This window comes from Eriocheir sinensis, unplaced genomic scaffold (assembly GCF_024679095.1).
Source record: "Eriocheir sinensis breed Jianghai 21 unplaced genomic scaffold, ASM2467909v1 Scaffold138, whole genome shotgun sequence".
NCBI lineage: Eukaryota > Metazoa > Arthropoda > Malacostraca > Decapoda > Varunidae > Eriocheir > Eriocheir sinensis.
Genome location: NW_026110717.1, coordinates 496,381 through 520,000, shown reverse-complemented (window position 1 = coordinate 520,000; position 23,620 = coordinate 496,381). Strand labels below are relative to the sequence as shown.

At 42.3% G+C, this 23,620-nt stretch overlaps 1 protein-coding gene across 12 annotated transcripts in view; it reads right to left on the bottom strand.

The window, feature by feature from the left end:
- LOC126989924 (PH domain-containing protein DDB_G0287875-like) overlaps window positions 1–23,620 on the bottom strand; it is a 55,068-nt gene that overhangs the window by 12,874 nt on the left and 18,574 nt on the right. For 6 of the 12 annotated variants that reach the window (XR_007743871.1, XR_007743872.1, XR_007743874.1 and 3 more), the window contains one exon: window positions 20,691–20,799. The exons of 3 other annotated variants lie outside the window; for them this stretch is intronic. Coding sequence is in view for 2 of the 9 variants with exons in the window: in XM_050848524.1 (XP_050704481.1) it covers window positions 20,691–20,799 (109 nt within the window). In the remaining 7 variants the exon portion in view is untranslated. Of the gene's footprint in view, window positions 1–1,035; window positions 1,119–8,334; window positions 8,456–9,273; window positions 9,375–20,690; window positions 20,800–23,620 lie in introns of all 12 variants that reach the window. 3 more of the 12 variants (XR_007743868.1, XR_007743870.1, XR_007743876.1) reach the window with 1 other exon arrangement.

Genomic DNA, 23,620 nt, shown 5'->3' with positions numbered 1-23,620 from the left:
CAAAAACTATTCATCACAGCTAAAAAACAAAAAAAAACATTAGAAAGAGGAGGCCAAGATCTATAAGATTCGGTTATGTAAGCCTCTCCTGCAAATGTACAGGCACGTTCAGCAAGTGACGCAAGTGCTCGCTCTTTCAACCGCTGTATCTCAAAAACAATTCACCGCAGCCAAAAAACAAAAACACCTTTGGAAAGAAGAGGCCAAGATCTATATGATTCGGTTATGTAAGCCTCTCCTGCGAACGTACAGGCACGTTCAGGGGGTGTTGCCTGTGAAGACGTACATTTGTGCGTGCGTGACGGTCAACCGTAAGGCAATTACTGAGTAGCTCTCTTGATGATGGGGTGCTGGCAGGGCAGTACTGCCAAATGCAAAATTTACAACTATATGGTCAAAAAATCAGTGAGGTGAAGCTATGCAAAAATACTGCAATATTGGACAACAACATCCACCAGTTACTCGTCCGTAGATTTTCTGCGCTTTTCCGCTCTAGGCTGATATGATTTTACACCAAATTTAGTGGAAAACCCACTCAATTGGCAGTGCTGTGGGGTGAGAAATAGTGTTGGAACACTCTCATATGCGGGCAATTTGAGTGCGACTGGTGATCACTGCAAGGGTTTAGCACCACCGGCAAGTTACGCTGGTCCTCGCTGCAAGGATTTAGCACCACCGGCAAGTTACGCTAGTCCTCGCTGCAAGGATTTAGCATTAAAAGGGTTGAACACACAGGTCCAGCTGGGGGTAGGGCTGGCCTGGGCAGGTACCAGTACAGGACAGGTCCTAACAGTACCGACTCTACAACACTGTGGCAGCACCAGACTGATGAGCAGACTGGTGCCCTGACTGTGTCACACAGTACTGCCAATACCAGTACTGGTGTCTGCCCTTACTGCCAACAGGACCTGTTGGTTGGGCTTTAACAGCCCAACAATAATAATAATATAATAATATAATAATTATAATAATTATAATAATAATAATAATAATAATAATAATAATAATAATAATAATAATAATAATAATACATACCTGCTTCCTTCCTTCTTGTGGCAGTGAGTGGCTCCCCTGGTGGTGGTGGTGGTGGTGGTACAGCTGGTTCCACATCGCTGATCCTGCAAATAATGGTTCATAAATATACACTTGGAGACAGGGTGGAAAAAAACACGGTAAAAAAGGATGTTTATTTTGCTTTAATGTTTTTTTGGTTTTTATATATACAATATATATATATATATATATATATATATATATATATATATATATATATATATATATATATATATATATATATATATATATATATATATATATATATATATCTCATCGCCGTTCAGGGTATTTCGTTCCCGGACTTCGGCGCGATGCGCGAAACCGCGAACGGCGGGACTATAACCCTATGGGAAAATATGCATTTGGGGAAGTCACTTCTGACACGTCATATAAAACATGTTTTTTTCGTTCCCAAAAGTAGCCCAATTTGCGATAAGTAGCCCAATCTGGCAACACTGCAGTGTGGCGGCGCGTGAATTTTTTTTTTAGGATAATGTTGCTATGAGAAAATCTCGACCAATAGCAGTCGTCCCTGAGTGAGCTGCTGGCCAATAGGAAAGCATGACGTCACAGTCTAACCGTGACGTCACTCAGGAGCAACCTAAAGGCGGTGTCACACTAGCACTTTTTCCGTCAACTTTTTCCGTCGTTTTTCTGAAAATCGTCGATATCTTGGCTGCGGCCTGTCACACACAAACGGTGTTTCGTCTGAAACTTTCCGTCGGCACAGACCATAGGAATGTAAACAAACATGGAGTCCACGCTGCGGCAAAGATACGCTGCTCTGAACCTAATACTGTGTATTGTGAGACTTAGACGAGCTAAACAAGCCAAAAAGCATGCATGGATGCGCTCATGGTTGGCTCGTCGGGAAAGAGAAAGTGTGTACCACAGGCTGTTAAAAGAGCTGAGTTTAGAGGATCATGAGACTCTGAAGAATTGGATCAGGTTGGACAAGAGCCAGTACCACAGACTTCTGGATTTAGTTACACCTCATTGCCAGAAGTGACACCAGGATGAGGAAGGCTGTCACTGCAGGAGAGCGTTTGAGACAGGTTGAAGCCACGCGGAAAGTCTCGGTCTTGGTCTTGGAAATGTAAACAAAGGCGGAAATTTGCAGTAGGAAACGATCCTGATCGTCTGACAAATTCATGCGATAAGTTCATGCGGAACGATGAAAAATCGACGGAAATGGCATTAATCGACGGAAAAAGTGCTAGTGTGACACCGCCTTAACGTCCATTGCCCCGCCTCCCTCCTCCTCCTCTCTCCTTCCCCCTCCTCTCTGCCTCCTCCTCCCTGCCTCTCTCCCTTCCCCCCTCCTCTCTGCCTCCTCCTCCTCTCTGCCTTCCTCCCTCCTCTCCTCTCCCTCCTGCCTCCCTCCTCCTCTCTGCCTTCCTATTTAGCGTCATTGCATCCGCGTATACGCGAAACTGGGGCCGCGTATAAGCAGGGGGGGGGGCACATTTAGGTGACCGTGAATACGCGAAACTGCGATGGGTGAGACCGCGAACGGCGGGGGGTGACTGTATATATAAATATATATATATATATATATATATATATATATATATATATATATATATATATATATATATATATATATATATATATATATATATATATATATATATATATTTTTTTTTCACAACAAAGGAGGCAGGTCAAGGGCACACAAAAAAGAAAACAATAATAAAAAAAGCCCGCTACTCGCTGCTCCTAAAAAGAATTAAAAGAGGTGGCCGAAAGCAAGGTCAAATTCGGGAGGAGAGGTGTCCTGATACCCTCCTCTTGAAAGAGTTCAAGTCGTAGGCAGGAGGAAATACAGATGAAGGAAGATTGTCCCAGAGTTTACCAGCGTGAGGGATGAAAGAGTGAAGATGCTGGTTAACTCTTGCATAAGGGGTTTGGACAGTATAGGGATGAGCATGAGTAGAAAGTCGAGTGCAGCAGGGAGGGGGGAGGCATGCAGTTAGCAAGTTCAGAAGAGCAGTCAGCGTGGAAATATCGATAGAAGATAGAAAGAGAGGCAACACTGCGGCGGAATTTAAGAGGTAGAAGACTATCAGTATGAGGAGGAGAGCTGATGAGACGAAGAGCCTTAGCCTCCACTCTGTCCAGAAGGGCTGTGTGAGTGGAGCCCCCCCACACGTGATGCATACTCCATACGAGGGCAGACAAGGCCCCTGTATATGGACAGCAACTGTGCAGGGGAGAAGAGCTGGCGGAGACGGTACAGAACGCCCAGCCTCGAGGAAGCTGATTTAGTAAGAGATGAGATATGAAGTTTCCAGTTGAGATTTTGAGTTAAGGATAGACCGAGGATGTTTAGTGTTAAGGAAGGTGATAGCTGGGTGTTGTCAAAGAATAGGGGATAGTTGTTAGGAAGATTGTGTCGAGTGGATAGGTGGAGAAACTGTGTTTTTGAGGCGTTGAAGGACACCAGGTTCTTCTTGCCCCAATCGGAAATAATAGTAAGGTCTGAGCCTAAGCGTTCTGCAGCCTCCAGCCTTGAGTCGTTAAGTTCCTGAAGGGTGGGTCTTCTATTAAAAGAAGTTGAGTAATGCAGAGTGGAATCATCGGCGTAGGAATGGATAGGACAGTTCGTTTTGGAAAGAAGATCATCAATGAACAACAGAAAGAGTGGGAGATAGGACAGAACCCTGTGGGACACCACTGTTAATAGATTTAGGGGAAGAACAGTGACCGTCTACCACGGCAGAAATAGAATGGTCAGAAAGGAAACTGGAGATAAAGGTACAGAGAGAAAGATAGAAACCGTAGGAGGGTAGTTTAGAAAGCAAAGATTTGTGCCAGACCCTATCAAAAGCTTTTGTTATGTCCAGCGCAATAGCAAAAGTTTCACCGAAACGGCTAAGAGAGGATGACCAAGAGTCAGTTAAGAAGGCAAGGAGATCACCAGTAGAACGACCCTTGCGGAACCCATACTGGCGATCAGATAGAAGGTCAGAAGTGGAAAGGTGCTTTTGAATCTTCCGGTTAATGATTGATTCAAAAGCTTTAGATAGACAAGAAAGTAAAGCTATAGGACGGTAGTTTGAGGGATTGGAGCGGTCACCCTTCTTAGGTACAGGCTGTATGAAGGCATACTTCCAGCAAGAAGGAAAGGTAGATGTTGACAGGCAGAGCCGAAAGAGTTTGACCAGGCAGGGTGACAGCACGGAGGCACAGTTTTTAAGGACAATAGGAAGCACTCCATTAGGTCCATAAGCCTTCTGAGGATTGAGGCCAGAGAGGGCATAGAAAACATCATTTTGAAGAATCTTTATAACAGGCATAAAAAAGTCAGAGGGGGGATGAGTAGGAGGAATATGCCCAGAATCGTCCAGAGTGGAGTTTTTAGAAAAAGTTTGAGAGAAGAGTTCAGCCTTAGAGATAAATGAGACGGCAGTGTTGCCGTCAGGACTGAGGAGTGGAGGGAAAGATGAAGAAGTGAAGTTGGAGGAGATGTTTTTGGCTAGATGCCAGAAGTCACGGGAAGAGTTAGAGAAAGCAAGGTTTTGACATTTTCTATTAATGAAAGAATTTTTGGTTAGTCGGAGAATAGATTTGGCACGATTTCGGGCAGAAATGTAAAGTTCATAATTAGCATTAGTTTGAAGGCTCTGGTATCTTTTGTGAGCTACCTCTCTATCATTGACAGCACGAGAACAAGCGTGATTAAACCAAGGCTTTTTAGCGTGAGGAGTAGAGAAAGAACGAGGAATGTATGCCTCCATTCCAGAGACAATCACCTCTGAGATGCGCTGAGCACACACAGAGGGGTCTCTATCCTGGAAGCAATAATCATTCCACAGGGAAATCAGAAAAGTACATCCTCAGGTCGTCCCACCGAGCTGAAGCAAAATGCCAGAAGCATCGCCTCTTCGGTGGGTCCAGAGGGTGTACAGGAGCGATAGGACAGGATGCAGAAATAAGATTGTGATCGGAGGAGCCCAACGGAGAGAACAGTTTGACAGAATAAGCAGAAGGGTTTGAGGTAAGGAAGAGGGCTAGAATGTTGGGCCGGTCTCCAAGACGGTCAGGAATACGTGTAGGGTGCTGGACCAACTGCTCTAGGTCGTTGAGGATAGCAAAGTTGTAGGCTTGTTCACCAGGATGGTCAGTGAAAGAGGATGAAAGCCAAAGCTGGTGGTGAACATTGAAATCTCCTAGGATGGATATATACATATATATATATATATATATATATATATATAGATATATATATATATATATATATATATATATATATATATATATATATATATATATATACATACACACACACACAAGATTGGAAGAGAGCAAACATAGTACCAATTTATGAAGGAGGAAAGAGAGAGGACCCATTAAATTACAGAGCGGTATCACTCACTAGTGTGGTTGCGAAGATATGTGAGAGGCTACTTAAAAACAGGTGGTCGGAATTTTTAGAAAGTGAGAGAATTATCTCGGATTGCCAGTTTGGATTCAGGAGAGGGAGATCTTGTGTCACCAACTTTTTATGTTATTACTCAAGGGTGACAGATTTAATACAAGAGAGAGAAGGCTGGGGGGATGGAGTGTACCTGGATTTGAAAAAGGCATTTGACAAAGTACTGCACAGAAGACTAATTTGGAAAATTAAAAATAGGGGTGGAGTGGGTAATGGGCTGATTAAGTGGCTGGAGGACTTCCTAACTAACAGGGAAACGAGGACAATAATCAAGGACAAGGCTTCCAACTGGTGCCCAGTGAGGAGTGGGGTCCCACAAGGTTCAGTGCTGGCACCGATAATGTTTGCTGTTTGTATAAATGATATGGTGGACGGAGTGACCAGCCATGTGAGTTTGTTTGCAGATGATGCAAAGCTATTGAGACGAGTCAATGATGTGAAGGACTGTGAGGCATTGCAGAGGGACCTGGACAAAATATGGGAGTGGAGTGGTACATGGCAGATGGAATTCAACCTTGGGAAATGTAAAAAAAATAGAGTTTGGGAGGAGCGGTAGAAGATGTGAATATGATTATAAGATGGGAAGTGAGATAATATGCAGAGGAGTGGAAGAAAAAGATTTGGGAGTGACTGACTCAGAGAACATGTCACCGGACAAACACATCAACAGGATAACGGGACAAACTATGAGTTTGCTGAAGAACATAAGGACGGCATTTGTGTATTTGGATGAGGAGATGATGAAGAAATTAATAGTTACAATGATAAGGCCAAGGTTGGAGTATGCAGCAGTGGTCTGGTCTCCTCACGAAAAGAAGAATATAAAAAAGCTGGAAAGAGTACAGAGAATGGCAACTAAGATGGTACCGGAACTTAGGGATCGGACTTACGAGGAGAGACTCAATAGCATGGGGCTCACAACCCTGGAGAGAAGAAGAAAAAGAGGAGACCTGATAGCGGTGTACAGGGTAGCGAGCAGGGTGGAGAATCTGGAGTGCGTGTGGAGCAAGAGGGAAACGAGAGGACATGGAAAGAAGTTGAGGGCGACCACGTGCAGGCGAGATGTGAAAAAGTTTAGCTTCCCAAACAGAAGCGTTGAGTTGTGGAATGGACTGGAGGAGGAGGTGGTTTGTGCAAGAAACATTCATGATTTTAAGAAAAAGTTGGATAAGAGAGGATATGGAGACGGGACAGCGTGAGCGCAGCTCTTTTCCCGTATGGCACAACTAGGTGAATACACACACACACACACACACACACACACACACTGCATGAGGCAATGGGACAAGCCATACAGTCAGCGACAATTAGAGGAGTTCTGTCCCCCCAAAATTGCCAGTGATCGCCAGCTACTTTAACTAAAACAGAGTCAAGGCCTGTTGATGCTATGAAGACTCGCACACTTTAAAATCTCTCACGTGATAAGTCATGATGCACGGTGCCTATAGTCTACAAGACATTGATCCCAAGTGTTTATGCTAACATTCTTCAGGTTAAGTGGTGAGAAACACTCTACCATTCAGTTATTACAAGCTAAATACTCGCACCCAAGCTTACACCATTCTCGCATTTTTGTCTAATCTCCTGCCGCATGTATAGCTTGAACCATTTTTCCAATAGATTCCACGAAGACTTATGTTCAATCTGGAAAGTACCGAACAGAATCTAGTCAGTAGAACTCGTGGTAATGAGATATTCAAAAGGCCGAAACCTGCACAGTATCGAAAGGAGCCGCTGAGGGGCCGAACTCACTCTCACCAAGACTTCATACGTGTCAAGTCTTATGTTTTTTGCATAAGTCTTACGTAATTTCGGTGATTTTCAAGTCTTACAATGTAAGTTGAAAATCTTACGTTTTTTCTCCGCTGGCGATGTTTTTTTTAACATGTTTGTTTTAAACAATTTTAAATATCGCAAATGCCATATTTAAATTCATGTGAGTGTGCTGAGTAACGGTTACTGTTACGGTTAGTGTGTGTGTGTGTGTGTGTGTGTGGGGGGGGGTTACCTCGTGCACCCTGCTTGAGTCCGTCGGAAGTTCCATACCTGTCAAGTCTTACGTCTTTTCAACACAAACTTATGGTCTCTAACACAAAATCTTATGGCAAGACACCACAGTAGCTTGACAGGTATGAGACTTAGCAACACAAAGGGCTGTAGCTGTCTAGGACACTGGGGAGAAAGAAACAGTGGAACACCTAATTGTAGAATGTAGCAACTACGAGAGGCAGAGAGGGGAGTTAGTACCAGAAGAAGTGATGGCCGTGATGAGCTGATGAAAAGCGATACAGGTCAAAAGAAGGTTTGTTTTGGTTTGGAATGCCAAGTGGTATAAATCTTCCTCCAAGGTATAAATACATAATGAACAAGTAAAGTCTGTGTTCATGATTTATTAATTGCTTTAGTGTATCAAGTGCCTAAAATTGAGAGTAAAGAAGTTTTTGTAGACCAAAAAACAACGAACAACAGGTCGTAGATTCAGGCTGCTTTGCAACCTAAGTTTCATAATTTCACGTATCATAACACTGCAACTCTGCCAAAGATTACTGAAGAAAATGTTCATAATATTCATAACAATGTCACTCACCCTCTGGTTTATAGCCTTTGACTCTTTCCAGCAGGGCCTGTTTCTTGGTTGAATAATAATAATAATAATAATAATAATAATAATAATAATAATAATAATAATAATAATAATAATAATAATAATAATAATAATAATGATTATAATAATAATCCTCTCTAAGTCCTGTTTCACTGTACCTCAGACACCCCAAGCCCTGTTTCACTCCCCAAAGCCCTCCCCATTTCAGTCACTCTGGGTAGCGTCATCTGCTCACTTGGTGCCTCCGAGCAGGTGTTCATGGAGACGACAGCAGCACTCACACACTCAATGAAGAACACCTGTGAGTTCTGGCCCCCTGTTCCTGCTTGTCCATCTCCTGAGAGCCCTGCACCATCCTGGAAGGGGTAAAGGGGGTGGTAACTGACTGATGGTGAAAATTATTAGGGTATAAGTAATGGTGAAGGAGGGCCAGATTCTTAAACATTTTGGCGCCCAGACACACACACACACACACACACACACACACACACACACACACACACACACAATGACAAGGCTTTCATAGGAGTTGTGATTATTTCCAAGGGTAGTTTCTTAGCCCGGTAGCAGCGATGGGCCAAATGTGTGTCTTTACCGTGTGTAGCAGCGACAGGCCAAATTTTTGCCATAATATAAACCCCCAAAATTAGATGATGCATAAACTGATCACAAATGCGTTCATGTATATTATGAAATGGTTTGTGTGAGTGATGATTTTTTCTCATTTTTCTCGCTTAGAGTGGCATTTAAGATCCACGCAGCAGAGCTTTTTCCACTGGGCTATCAGAATGGTGAGTCTGCATGTGTGTGTGTGTATTTACCTAGTTGTAATTTTACAGGCCTGGGCTTACGCTGGTGTGGTCCCGTCTCCGTATCTATAATTATCCAACTTTTCCTTGAAGCTCTGCACACTCTTCGCCGATACTATTTTTTCACTTAGTCTGTTCCAAACCTCTATATTTCTTTGTGTGTGTGTGTGTGTGTGTGTGTGTGTGTGTGTGTGTGTGTTTCTATGCTAATTCATGTTCATCAGTAAGAGCATGGCACTTCAGCAATTATATCTTTTTTTAGGACAAATTTTGACTAATATTATCCTTTTTGGTAGCCTGAACTTTTGGCCTAAGGAAAAGAAAATAACTGAACAGAGAATTGAAGTGAGCACTCCACCCCTTACCATGGTCCCCCTCATCCAGTGTGCTGTACTCCTCGCTCTCGGCCTTGCCCAGCGCCCACGGACACCTCCTCATGGCCGCCAGGGTCCACAAAGTCCAGCATCTGTGTGGCAAAGTCCAATTAGTATATCTGTGGGAGATTTAGCATCAGAGAGTAAATCACCTTACCCTAGTGTTGGGTTTGCTAAGTATTATAAGGTTTCTTAACTAACTCCAGCCATATATTTAAACTAACACAGCCATATATTTTCAACCCTAGTCATATCTGTATATTTTAACTGACCCAGCCATATATTCTTTTAAGCCTAGCCATATATATTATAACTAACTCCTGACCAGCGACTCCCCAGGTTCCCACACACACATTTGTGGCTATTTTTTCAGTTGTTTGGATCACTCCACTCTTTGCTATTAGTTTCCTGGAGCTTTGAAGGAGTCCTGGCCGTGTCAGCCGTGAGCCATTGAGGCCGTGACATCCAAACCAGTAACCGGACACACTGTTGGCGCCCCAAAGAACACGCCTTACTATATGCTACCATCTCGACACACCATTAAGCTAGTTGTCACACACAGCCTAAGTGTCTTGTGGCAGTAATGTTAGGTAAGGTTACTGTAGTGTGCGTTAGGTTACATTAAGTTTAGTTAATATTGTTCCTTCAGCCTAAGTGTCTTGTGGCAATAATGTTAGGTAAGGTTACTGTAGTGTGCGTTAGGTTAGTTGAGTTAATATTGTTCCTTCAGCCTCAGTGTCTTGTGGCAGTAATGTTAGGTAAGGTTACTGTAGTGTGCGTTAGGTTAGTTGAGTTAATATTGTTCCTTCAGCCTAAGTGTCTTGTGGCAGTAATGTTAGGTAAGGTTACTGTAGTGTGCGTTAGGTTACATTAAGTTTAGTTAATATTGTTCCTTCAGCCTAAGTGTCTTGTGGCAATAATGTTAGGTAAGGTTACTGTAGTGTGCGTTAGGTTAGTTGAGTTAATATTGTTCCTTCAGCCTCAGTGTCTTGTGGCAGTAATGTTAGGTAAGGTTACTGTAGTGTGCGTTAGGTTAGTTGAGTTAATATTGTTCCTTCAGCCTCAGTGTCTTGTGGCAATAATGTTAGGTAAGGTTACTGTAGTGTGCGTTAGGTTAGTTGAGTTAATATTGTTCCTTCAGCCTAAGTGTCTTGTGGCAGTAATGTTAGGTAAGGTTACTGTAGTGTGCGTTAGGTTAGTTGAGTTAATATTGTTCCTTCAGCCTAAGTGTCTTGTGGCAATAATGTTAGGTAAGGTTACTGTAGTGTGCGTTAGGTTAGTTGAGTTAATATTGTTCCTTCAGCCTCAGTGTCTTGTGGCAGTAATGTTAGGTAAGGTTACTGTAGTGTGCGTTAGATTAGTTGAGTTAATATTGTTCCTTCAGCCTCAGTGTCTTGTGGCAGTAATGTTAGGTAAGGTTACTGTAGTGTGCGTTAGATTAGTTGAGTTAATATTGTTCCTTCAGCCTAAGTGTCTTGTGGCAGTAATGTTAGGTAAGGTTACTGTGGTGTGCATTAGGTTAGTTAATATTGTTCCTTCAGCCTAAGTGTCTTGTGGCAGTAATGTTAGGTAAGGTTACTGTGGTGTGCGTTAGGTTAGTTAATATTGTTCCTTCAGCCTAAGTGTCTTGTGGCAGTAATGTTAGGTAAGGTTACTGTGGTGTGCATTAGGTTAGTTAATACTGTGTCATGCCCCGGGAGTTTATTTTATCCTTTTTCTAGTTTCCTACACGTCCTCTGCATGTATCGAAACACACACCCGGTCTGGATATTCTCCGCCCCACACACTCACTTATCTGACCTGCTTTAGACTGAACACACACGTCCACAGTTCACATGATCCATCAACTTATGGGACGCCGTCACACCAACTTTTTGGCTCAAATAACTTTTTTGGGTAATATTCACGAAAGTGTAGCCTCCTCTGATGGCGGCGGTCCAGCCGGTGCTGCGAGAAATACCTCCTCGCAGAAATAAGTTGCATATACATGGGGGGGTCCAGGTTAGGAGGTTGTGTAAAGTTCGGTTGGAGTATGTAGTTTAAATACGCTCCCCCACCCAAAACCCTCGATTTCCCACGGGTGTCCAAGTTGAGCCTCTGCAAGCTATTTTGTGGCTGCGGCACAATAGGCACTGAAAAGTCAATCATTTAGTGATTTCCGGAGAAAAGTACTGTCTTCATGATAAACAGCAGCATATTTTGTCCAGAAATAAGCAGTCAGCATCTCAACGTTAGTAGGCTACCCTCTCGTGAACATTCTCCACTTTTTCTAATCACGATCTCCCTACTTGTGTTGATGTTGGTTAATCCTTCTACCTCTTCTCCCCTGTAGATCTGTTCTCCCTGTGGTATATCGTCTAATCTTTCTTTGGTAAATACAGTTAAGAGATATCTGTTTAAAGCCTCACTCATTTTCTCATCTGTATCTATCAGTGGTTCTCCTGACTTGAGCGGCCGCTTGACAGAGGCTTCGCTACCCGTAGTGTTCGCGCAAGAGGTTTCGCTACCTAACAGTGGTCCGGTTCGCCACTGAGTGGTTTCGATACCTGAACGTTTCGCTCTTTATAGATGTTTCGGTAATCAAATGCTTAGACTATAGCTTACCATAACCCTTCTGTTTTCTTGTGAGGCGGAAAGTCTGAAATCTTTAGTTTAGCCAAACTTTTTTTTTTTTTTAACATCTATGCCTTTAGCGTCAGTAGGCTTGCTTGTGGGGCCTCAATGGTAGTCGGCCTCAGCCCGTCATGGCGCAGGCAAGTGTTTATAGTGGCGCCATCTGCTCTTGGCTCATGCTGCCCCCCGGAACTTGTTCTTGATCAACTTGGACGGTTTCCTCTGGAGTCCGGGTTGATGGGTGGTCTGCAGGACAGCATGTGGGTAGTTTTAAGCCACTCAGCGGTGACTAAAATCCGAGGTGATAGCGTGGGGATTCAAACTCGCGTCGCCCATCACGCAGTGAATGTGGGCCCAGCACGCTGCCACTCAGCCACCGCCTAGACTTGCTCCACACTCGCCATGCCGCTACACAACAATTAAACTTTTAGTGCTTTAGCTGTAAATCATTATTTTATTTTGTTTATTTATTCTTTTTAGGCTGGCATTGCCGACTGAACGGTAAAGCTGGCAGAGCGGACTTGGCTTTTACCCTTTAGTCACACTCCTTCGTGAAGAAGCGGCAGCCGTAGAGCTTCAGATGCACCTCGTATCTGAAAACCTCCTCAACAAACGCAATCAAACTATGTACGCTCGATTGCATGGCCGTCTCTTCGACCTATGGGACAGATACGAGGATGGCGACCTGTGCACTGAAGCATTTCTAAGAGCTTGAGCATCAATAGTTGGGCTTGAACCTAACCCAACGTCCGCAGCAATGAATGATTCGTAACTGAGACTAGAAGAGGCGGCATGCAGGACCGGCATGTTTTTTAACACTTTCAGATTTTTTACCTGTGCACTGTTTATTATTACCAATACAGTATACATACCTCTTATGGAAGCTTTTAGTACGTATATATTCAATTCCCTTTTTGAGCCATTATATGGCCTTTAATTTTGTTTGTATTGATAATATTTGTCACTCAACATACATATAATATCAAAGCAATAAAATGAAATAAATTTTTTCTCATTTTATGGGGCAAATAAAAAATATATGAAAAAAATGCAACCAACCATGACCCCTTTCTCTAACAAAGGACATCACTGTATACGGGTTAAAGGATGCAGGAGATGTTTTTTGTTAAAAAACATCCCTTGTCAAATGTGTGTTTCTTAGGTTCATGGTACAAAGGAAGGGTCACACTACCAACAGAGTCATAAAACTACCCCTGGAAATGCCCCAAACTCTTAGGAAAGCCTTGTCAAATGTGTGTTTCTTAGGTTCATGGTACAAAGGAAGGGTCACACTACCAAGAGTCATAAAACTACCCCTGGAAATGCCCCAAACTCTTAGGAAAGCCTTGTCAAATGTGTGTTTCTTAGGTTCATGGTACAAAGGAAGGGTCACACTACCACCAGGGTCAAAAAACTATCCCTGGAAATGCCCAAAACTCCTACAAAAGCCTTGTCAAATGTGTTCTATAGAGGTTCATGGTACAGAGGAAGGGTCACATTACCAACAGTCATAAAACTACCCCTTTAAATGCCTCCCACAACTCACAGGAAAGCCTTGGCAAATGTGTGTTTTTTAAGTTCAAGGTACAGAGGAAGGGTCAGACTACCACCAGGGTCAAAAAACTATCCCTGGAAATGCGCAAAACTTCTCCAAAAGCCTTGTCAAATGTGTTCTACAGAAGTTCACGGTATAGAAGAAGGGTCACACTAACACCAGGGTAAAAAAACTATCCCTGGAAATGCCCAAAACTGCTCCAAAAGCCTTGTCAAATGTGTTCTATAGAGGTTCCTGATACAGAAGAAGGGTCACACTAACACCAGGGTCAGAAAACTACCCCTGGAAACGCCTCCCACAACTCCTGGGAAAGCCTTCGCAAATTTGTGTTTGGGTGCTGAGATGGCCCAGGAGTCTGTCCACACACTGTCCTTCCCTCAGTTTCCGGCACAGCTTTACGCACTTCCCTTAGCCGAGAACTGAGAGCTCCTTCCTTACACACACTGAAGGGGTGTTTTTCCTCTACCTATGTGCACTAGCCACATCATCACATCAGTAATAGTCCATGGCCTGGGGGGTTCCCGTTTGCATGATGAGATGTACTACCCTAAGTTACTCTGTTGTGTTTTATAGCAGTGGGCACCTTGAATTATCAGAAAAATCAGGGTAGTACACTTTCTGAAACCTGCCAGCAAGTGAGATATTTAGGCTCAATTTCACTACAGTATGTCGGGTGAAAATTTTGACCCGTAAATTCGAGGTAGTTGAACGTAAAATGCCCATATCTCCATGAAAATTTAACTTAGAGAGATCATTTACCACTCAAAATGTTCCTTTTAATGAGCTCTTTCCAATGCTATATATGATTTTTACCTTCAATGTAATATTAAATCATAAATTACCAAACTCTTACCAGAAATAGAGAAAACATAATAATTTACATTCCAAAGAAAAAACTGTCACACAATATTAAAGAAAACAGTTTATATTGAATACACTCAACACAGCAGCACTGTACCACTAATAAAATTATAGGCAGTTTATGACATGCCATACACGCTTTCGGTAACTTTTGATAGAAACTTTATTGTCAAAATGCCACTCTATGGCCACTACTATCAAGGTGGCTCTTTTTCATTGTATCCAGATTGATGATTATTTACTTTAGAAAAGTTACCCAGCAAATAAAATATTAGAAAGTTTCTGGATTGTACAATTTCCTTATACTGTATAATAAAAAGTACCATGAGAGGGCAAATCAAGAAAAATGTAATAATTAAATTAAACTAATTCCAAGATTCATGATGACCATTTTAACAAAACTAATCCATTTAAAGTCTCAGTGGGGATGCCAGAGAACTTTTAAGTAATTCATCACACACGTAAGTTACAGGGCATACATTACTTCCTCCATTGTAAGTCTAAAATGACCTTTTATAAAAACTTAGTTTACATTCTTTGATGCCAAAAGATCATTAAAAAATAAGTGAGTAATTAATGATTTAAATACAAGTGGTGTAGGAGCAGCATCCTGTTTGTACACATTGCAGGCAGCAGCCTTTTGTTCGCTGCAAGATGAGCGTGCTCAGAGCATAAAACAATGTGGATGGGGTCTCAGTCAGCATTGTACACTCACAGAGGTGGCACTCAAGCCCTCCTGAACACTTACGCCTGTGCTGTAGTGTGTGTTCTTGGTGTTTTGAGCAGTACAGTGTGCGTTCATTTTGGGGTTTGTTAGCCAGCTTGCCAGATTGTCGTACTCAGAGGACCCTATTTACTGGTTTCTGACGCTTAACTATGGCCAAGAAACAGCAGGAATTAATTATTTTAGTGAGAACTGTAAATTAATGTAGTTACTTGGGTCCAGATGTTTTTGGGGTTGAAAATTGGTAAATATGAGAAGCCGTGTACGACAATCTGGCTTCATTGTTTGTGAGCAAAATAACACAACAAATTATGCTGGTAAACCGTGGTGTGACTATTTGCTATTGTTATATGTTGTTATTTATTACTGAGCCCGACGAGTGTTTCCTGCGCAGAGGCTACCATAAATTATCCGTGCAATCTGACGCAGCAGGTTGCCAGCGCCCGGTAACACACACCTAAAGAATCGCTGTGCCCAAACTGTCCTTTCTATGTCTATTCCATTCTATTTTTTGTTTATTTCAGTAGCAGGTATTGTGTGTTTAGTGTTATACTATAAGATCCATGACTCAGCTCACTTGGATCATTTAGGACCGATGGAAGACTTGTAAATATGGGCATTTTCTTTATACCTAATTCAAACTTACCTAACCCAACCTTCATATACATCTATTTTTATTTATGTGTTTAGTGTTATATTATAAAACCTAGATCCATGACTCAGCTCACTTGGATCATTTAGGACTGATGGAAGACTTGGGGCATTTTCTTTATACCTAACTCAACCTTACCTAACCCAACCTTCACTTACATCTATTTTTATTTATGTGTTGATTGTTATATTATAAAACCTAGATCCATGACTCAGCTCACTTGGATCATTTAGGACTGATGGAAGACTTGGAGCATTTTCTTTATACCTAACTCAACCTTACCTCTAGTCTTCCAAATAAATATGTCGAAGGTTCTGTAGGCAGGTCCGTTCCTCCCCTCTGCTCTGCCACACAGTCCCAACACCTATCTCTTCCTCTCATATGTAAGCTGTAGGTAACAAATGAGAGGAAAAAATAGGTGTTGGGACTGTGTGGCAGAGCAGAGGGGAGAAATGGACCAGCGGGAGCCTATGCCAGAACGGACTCCACAATTTGATTTCACTGTAACCCAACTTTCACATACATCTATTTTGGGTTCAATTTTTTTCTCTCTCTTTATATATTCATTATACCTCACACCCTTCCCTTCCCTTACCTTGCCTTCATATATACAATAAGCACGGCTACTACTGTGTGACTATGTGGGCGACAAATGAGCTTGTGTAGTAGGAATACATATTCTTATGGGAAAAGTTATATATGGGCAGCAATGCCTTACAGTTTTTGTATCGCTGCCTCCCTCGCCAAGCCCCGCAGGACACCAAGAAGGCACACATACAGTAAACCCTCCATATAACAAACTAACTTGGGGGGAAGCTTAGTCCACTAACGCCAAAAGTCCATTATAAGCAGCGGAAAAAAAATATATATATTACCGACGAACCTAATAAACATCGGTATATAGTTTTCTTATTGAGTATGTTGTGTGCACGTTATCTACATAGCAGCTCAGCACAGCTGGCGATGGACTGCAGGGCACCGAGGCTGCCTGTTGTATACCCACAGCAGCCCGCAGCTGCATCGCAAAATAACTCATAGTTCAACTTTCCCACTGTTTCTACATTTCACTCAGTGCTCACAAAGATCACAAGTGGACAAACTAGAACAACACCAGGCAAAGTAATGTTTTCCTGCCGTGTATTCCCCCTGCGTGGTGGACACCAGAGCCACTTATTTCTGCCAGGAGTGTTTCTCACAACACTGGACGGCGGCGGATTGGACCACGCACGCCGCCCCGTCCCTCGCTGCATATTTCTGCACCCCACACTGCGGAGTGCCCAATAAATTTACAGTAACCAAGCATAACCTAACTTAACCTACCTAGCTGGGGGCCATCTCCCCTCGACCCCATAAGCTGTGTCAGCACTGACACTCACGAACACTTGGCTATTTTCCATTACATTAACGTCCTGGATTGATGCATAAAACTATTCTGGGTCGGTCCCCGTGGATTTCTGACCCTCTGGGTTGATAAGCTAACTGGGTAAACTAACACAGGTAAAAGGTGTGCCGGTGCATTGCCTTCCACACATTGTTGTCAGCACTTGTTGCTGTCCATTGCTCATTTGTTTTCACTGACTGACTGACTGACTGACTGGCTGGCAGTGAATCAGTGGCGGCCACTTGGAAATATATATATATATATATATATATATATATATATATATATATATATATATATATATATATATATATATATATATATATATATATACTGTATATACAGTACTGTATATACAGTGTATGACTATGCCTGATGAACGAGCCTCCATAACCCACTTAGCTAGGAGGCACTCTTCTTGCCGACTCAGTAAGGAGTGGCTCTCCTGTCACGCTGGTCGCAGGTTCAATCCCAGGCAGCCGGCGAATACCATGATCTTGATTAATTTCTCGTGTGTTTCGATACACACAGAGGATGTGTTGGGAAATAGGGGAAATAGAAATGAAGCTCTCGGGGCATGACATAATTATACCTAAGTTAACCCTTAAAGGAAGGCTGAGGGTAATTCCTGCTCAGGCAGACAAAGGTTCTCTCTCTCTCTCTCTCTCTCTCTCTCTCTCTCTTCCTTCCATTCTTTTTCTCTCCTTCCATTCCTTTACTTTTTCTCTCCTTCATTCTCTCTCTTCCTCTCTCTCTCCTTCCATTCCTTTACTTTTCTTCCTTCCTTCCTCTCTCTCTCTCCTTCCATTCTTTTACTTTTCTCCTTCTTTTTCCTTCTCTCCTTCATTCTCTCTTTCTCTCTCTCTCTCTCCCTTCCATTCCTTTTTACTTTTTCTTCCTTCCCTTCAAATGAGCTTGTGTAGTAGGAGTTTGTGTAGTAGGAATATATATTCTTATGGGAAAAGTTATATATGGGCAGCAATGCCTTACAGTTTTTGTATCGCTGCCTCCCTCGCCAAGCCCCGCAGGACACCAAGAAGGCACACATACAGTAAACCCTCCATATAACAAACTAGTTTGGGGGGAAGCTTAGTCCGCTAACACCAAAACTACATTATAAGCAGCGGAAAAAAATATATATGTATTACCGACGAACCTAATAAACATCGGTATACAGTTTTATTATTGAGTATGTTGTGTGCACGTTATCTACATAGCAGCTCAGCACAGCTGGCGATGGACTGCAGGGCACTGAGGCTGGCTGTTGTATACCCGCCGCCGCCACAGCCCGCAGCTGCATCACAAAGTAACTCATAGTGAACTTTCCCACTGTTTCTACATTTCACTCAGCGCTCACAAAGATCACAAGTGGACAAACTAGAACAACACCAGGCAAAGTAATGTTTTCCTGCCGTGTATTCCCCCTGCGTGGTGGACACCAGAGCCACTTATTTCTGCCAGGAGTATTTCTCACAACACTGGACGGCGGCGGATTGGACCACGCACGCCGCCCCGTCCCTCGCTGCATATTTCTGCACCCCACACTGCTGAATGCCCAATAAATTTACAGTAACCAAGCAAAACCTAACCTAACCTACCTAGCTGGGGGCCATCTCCCCTCGACCCCATAAGCTGTGTCAGTACTGACACTCACGAACACTTGGCTATTTTCCATTACATTAATGTCCTGGATTGATGCATAAAACTATTCTGGGTCGGTCCCCGTGGATTTCTGACCCTCTGGGTTGATAAGCTAACTGGGTAAACTAACACAGGTAAAAGGTGTGCCGGTGCATTCCCTTCCACACATTGTTGTCAGCACTTGTTGCTGTCCATTGCTCATTTGTTTTCACTGACTGACTGACTGACGGTGAATCAGTGGCGGCCACTTGGAAACAGACAACAGGGCACGCCACACTGCCCTTCCAAGCATTACTTTACACTGTCATGGCTTGTTTCTGTCTCTGTGTCTCCTTTTGTTTTGTTGGCCTGGCTGCTGGAGTGTTGGTTTGGGTGAGACACTTCCTTCACTCCTCCCACACTGTGGGAGAAACTAGGCACTTTGTGGCTGAGAGTTTTAGGGCCTCACACAGTACTTTGTGCAGTGTGAGGACGCGTACTAGATATATATATATATATATATATATATATATATATATATATATATATATATATATATATATATATATATATATATATATATATATATATATATCTATATATATATATAGATATATAGTGCCGCGACTCTGCCTGAGGAACGCGGCTCCCATAGCCCACTTAGCCGGGGGTGCGCCGCTTTGGCCGACGTGGGAAGGAGTGGCTCGCCTGTCACGCTGGTCGCAGGTTCAATCCCAGGGAGCCGGCGAATACCCTGATCTTGATTAATTTCTCGTGTGTTTCGATACACGCAGAGGACGTGTTGGGATATATGGGAAATAGAAATTAAACTCCTGGGGCATGACATAATTATACCTAAGTTAACCCTTAAAGGATGGCTGAGGATAATTCCTGCTCAGGCGGACAAAGGCAGAAATGCGGGGTGCGGGAATTCCCGTCATTTGATTTCCCGCAAAAATTTGTACTACTTCCCAACATGATATCTCTGGCGAGCAGCAACTGAGTTACTTGTAGTTACTTTCACCATGTAAATAAAAGATTGGCAAGCACTATGAACTATTGTGTTTTGGGCTCCAATTGCCACACAGGGCACCGACGAAGAACACCTTTTTAGACAATTTTATCAGCGGGCACACAAGCAGAAACTCCCCCTCCAGGCCGTCCTTCAGGGGTTAACCTTACCTAATCTTATATATACCTATCTATCTATCTGTATATACACGTGTTTGAGTTTACAGGCAAAACATCTTTCAGACAGACAGAATTCATCCCCCCAGACGCATGCCTATGGGTACAGAATGGGTAAAAAGATATCATTTTAACCTCATGAACCTTGGGGTACAGTTGGCAAGCCAGGATCATTGAGGGCAAAAAGTTGAATGTTTCTCTGGGGTGATACTGGCGGCGTCCCTTGGGGAAGAGTGACACCTGACGTACATTGGACAGGTTTGCGTACATTGGTGGCACATTGGGGTGTCATACGTGCGCCTAACATCACCACATCATTGGTAATGGTTGTAAGAAGAGTCGTGGCTTGGAGAGGAACCAAGTTTCAGGTGTCTGCCCTGAACACTTCAGGTACAGGGAGGGATCCTTGACTTACGACGGAGTTCCAGATTTTGTGTGAAAGTTGAAACACATTAATTAAGGAGACGTCACCGTTTTATGAGCACACATCACTCCCTCCTATAAGGTTACACACGCCCCAAGACTCCTGACCTTTGACCTAGGATAGCGGCGGCCTGACCGAGGAGGAGAAAATAAAACAGTACTGTACGGCACCTAATTGCCTATATGCTTAACAAAACTAAGAAGGAACTGTTGTCAGACCAACTCCAAGTGCCATAAGTGCCTACATCACTCACCATTAATAATCATACTTATAAGCATCTATCCATCATACTTAACCAGCAAGGAAGGAAGGAGGAAGCAAGGAAGGAAGGAGGGAAGGAAGGAAGGAAGGAGGGAAGGAAAGAAGGAAAACAAAATATTTAACACTCACCATTGGTTTGATGTCTGCCATATTACAAATCCTTCCTCTTCTTCTTCCTCCTCTTCTCTCTCTGTGTGTCCTCTTCTTCTTCTTCTTCTTCTTCTTCTTCTTCTTCTTCCTGTGTAAACAATAGAGATAGCAATAAATTCATGAAAAGAAAAAAAATAGCAAATAAAAAAGGAGAAAAAAATTATATTGAAAGAAGAAAAATAAGATAAACACCTTTATGGATTTATTTTATTTATGTATTTTTGTGTGTGTGTTTGTTTGTTGGGAAGCACAAGCGACACAAGAAGGATTTTGATTTTAATTCAGTTTATTTTACTCTATATTTCTGAGAGAGAGAGAGAGAGAGAGAGAGAGAGAGAGAGAGAGAGAGAGAGAGAGAGAGAGAGAGAGAGAGAGAGAGAGAGAGAGAGAGAGAGAGAGAGAGAGAGAGAGAGAGAGAGAGAGAGAGAGAGAGAGAGAGAGAGAGAGAGAGAGAGAGAGAGAGAGAGAGAGAGAGAGAGAGAGAGAGGTTGGAAGGGCAGGGCAGGACAAGGAGGAGGAGGCAGAAATTATACAAAGTGAAATATTGTGAAGCGGAAAATTGTAGGTAGGCAAAGATATACTGGCCAGGCTTTTGAAGGAGTGTTTTGTGATGGTGGTGATACATGGCTTCTGCACACCTTCATCTGAAGAAACACCCATGGAAACAAACCTAGTCAGTGTGGCTTTGGAAAATAGTCATAATGGGAGATGACAAGTCTCTTATAGAATTTGCTAGGCTTTTCACGTAGTATTTTTGTGATGATACATGGCTTTTGCACCTTCAATGGAAAAGTCACCCATGGAAACAAACCTAGTCAGTCTTCCCTGTGGCCTTGGGAAATGGTTGTAGTAATGGGAGACACACACATTTAAGAAGACAGAGGTACAGAGTGATGCTGGGTTATATTGGGAGAGAGATGCAGTTAAAAACATAGACCTGAGAACCATTTCCCTGTATCCACATGTCTGGAGGAAGGGAGCAAGTCTGTGGGCCCCTGTACACCTGTCACAAGTATCAGGGAGAGCGCTAACCCTCTCCCTAACACTCCGAATAAGAGAATTTTGTTTATGAAATCACTTCTTGTGCATATGAAGGAAGGAAAGTCTGTTTTTTTCTTTCTTTTTGACCTTGAGCGACATCCTTTACTGTAAGAAAAAAAAAAATAAACCATCCAGCAGTGAAGCAAGTTTCCAGACTCAACTCAGTGTTTGGTAAAATTGTTGTGGCATTGAACAAATCTTTCTGTATTTTGTATCTTTTTATGCTTTTTATTATTTCTTATTTACCTTTCAATGTTCTTCACATGTATAATTTCTTTACTCCTAATCTTATACACTTTTAAATTATCATCTTATTTTTGTAAATGAAGACAACATGTTGCAGATGTACAGTAGCGATATGAAGTGATGTCGCCGCTCTCAGAATGTTTCCTACATTTGAAGATAACGTGTATTTATTGTTTATGTTATAATGTTCCCTCCTAAACGTTGTGATGTAAAACACGGTAAAATAACGTAGTAGTACCTGAATTACAATTATACATTCATTTGTTTAGAAAAATGCAACTGCAAATGTCATGTGTTGTCTTCAGTACTGAAGACAACCTTCAAATTATTTAGCTCACGTCGTGAAAACAGGCGTTATATATATATATATATATATATATATATATATATATATATATATATATATATATATATATATATATATATATATATATATATATATATATATATATATATATATATATATATATATATATATATATATATATATATATATATATATATATATATATATATATATATATATATATATATATATATATATATATATATATATATATATATATATATATATATATGTGTGTGTAGTATGACTATGCCTGATGAACGAGTTTCCCATAACCCACTTAGCCAGTGGGTACCTTTTGGCCGACTCGGTAAGGAGTGGTTTTCCATCACGCTGGTCGCGGGTTCAATCCCAGGCAGCCGGCGAATACCATGATCTTGATTAATTTCTAGTGTGTTTCGATACACACAGAGGACGTGTTGGGAAATAGAGGAAATAGAAAAGTATGCTCTTGGGGCATGACATATATCTCTCAGGGCCAGTTTATTGGCTTGAAGGAAATGTCCAAGTAAGGTCAGGGATGAGTTGCCAGTCCTGCCAGGCTGTTCTGCAATCTGTCTTCACTTCTGTCCACAAGTGTCCATGCCCATGTTAACTGTACACCTGTGATCACACAATCGCGGGTTCAGTGTTTTGTATAGCTGTGGACTCACACGTTCCTGTATTTACCGCAATATGCACACAGGCTGACCCAGAGAATGTCTCCATCAACACCAAAGCTTCATGGGGACACTCTGGCCAATTCAAAGGAAAGGATGATGATTGCAAGAAACACCATTGGACACACATAGTGTACTGTAAGTTACAAAAATTCCTTACAAACAGCTCATCCCTGAAACAGTCCTCACCATGAAGCCTCAGACATTTCCTTCTTCTTCAAGTTCAGGTGCTTAAGTTTCCCTTCCATGGGCATCATTTACTAGTGAATACTTCTTTCTATATAAATGAGGAGATAAAAGTGTGGAGAGTGTACAAAGCAGTGACCTGTTGGTGTCTTTCTCTGTAGTGGGCCAGGCAGGAGTCCTGAAGGCCGGGGCCTCAGCTGTTGAGGGAAACATTCACGACTCATCACTGGCTGAGTGTGTCCGTGCTAACACACTCCATTACAAGTGTACTGAGTGCCCTAACTAATGGTTTGTTATCCCATTAAGTGAAAGTAAACACTATCTGTTCCTATACTTGGCACAAAACAATAATTCCTTGGCTGTAGTATCATGCTGTACACACTGGCATGTGTTAAGTATTACTGGGCTGACTTGAGGAAGAACAAGTGTTA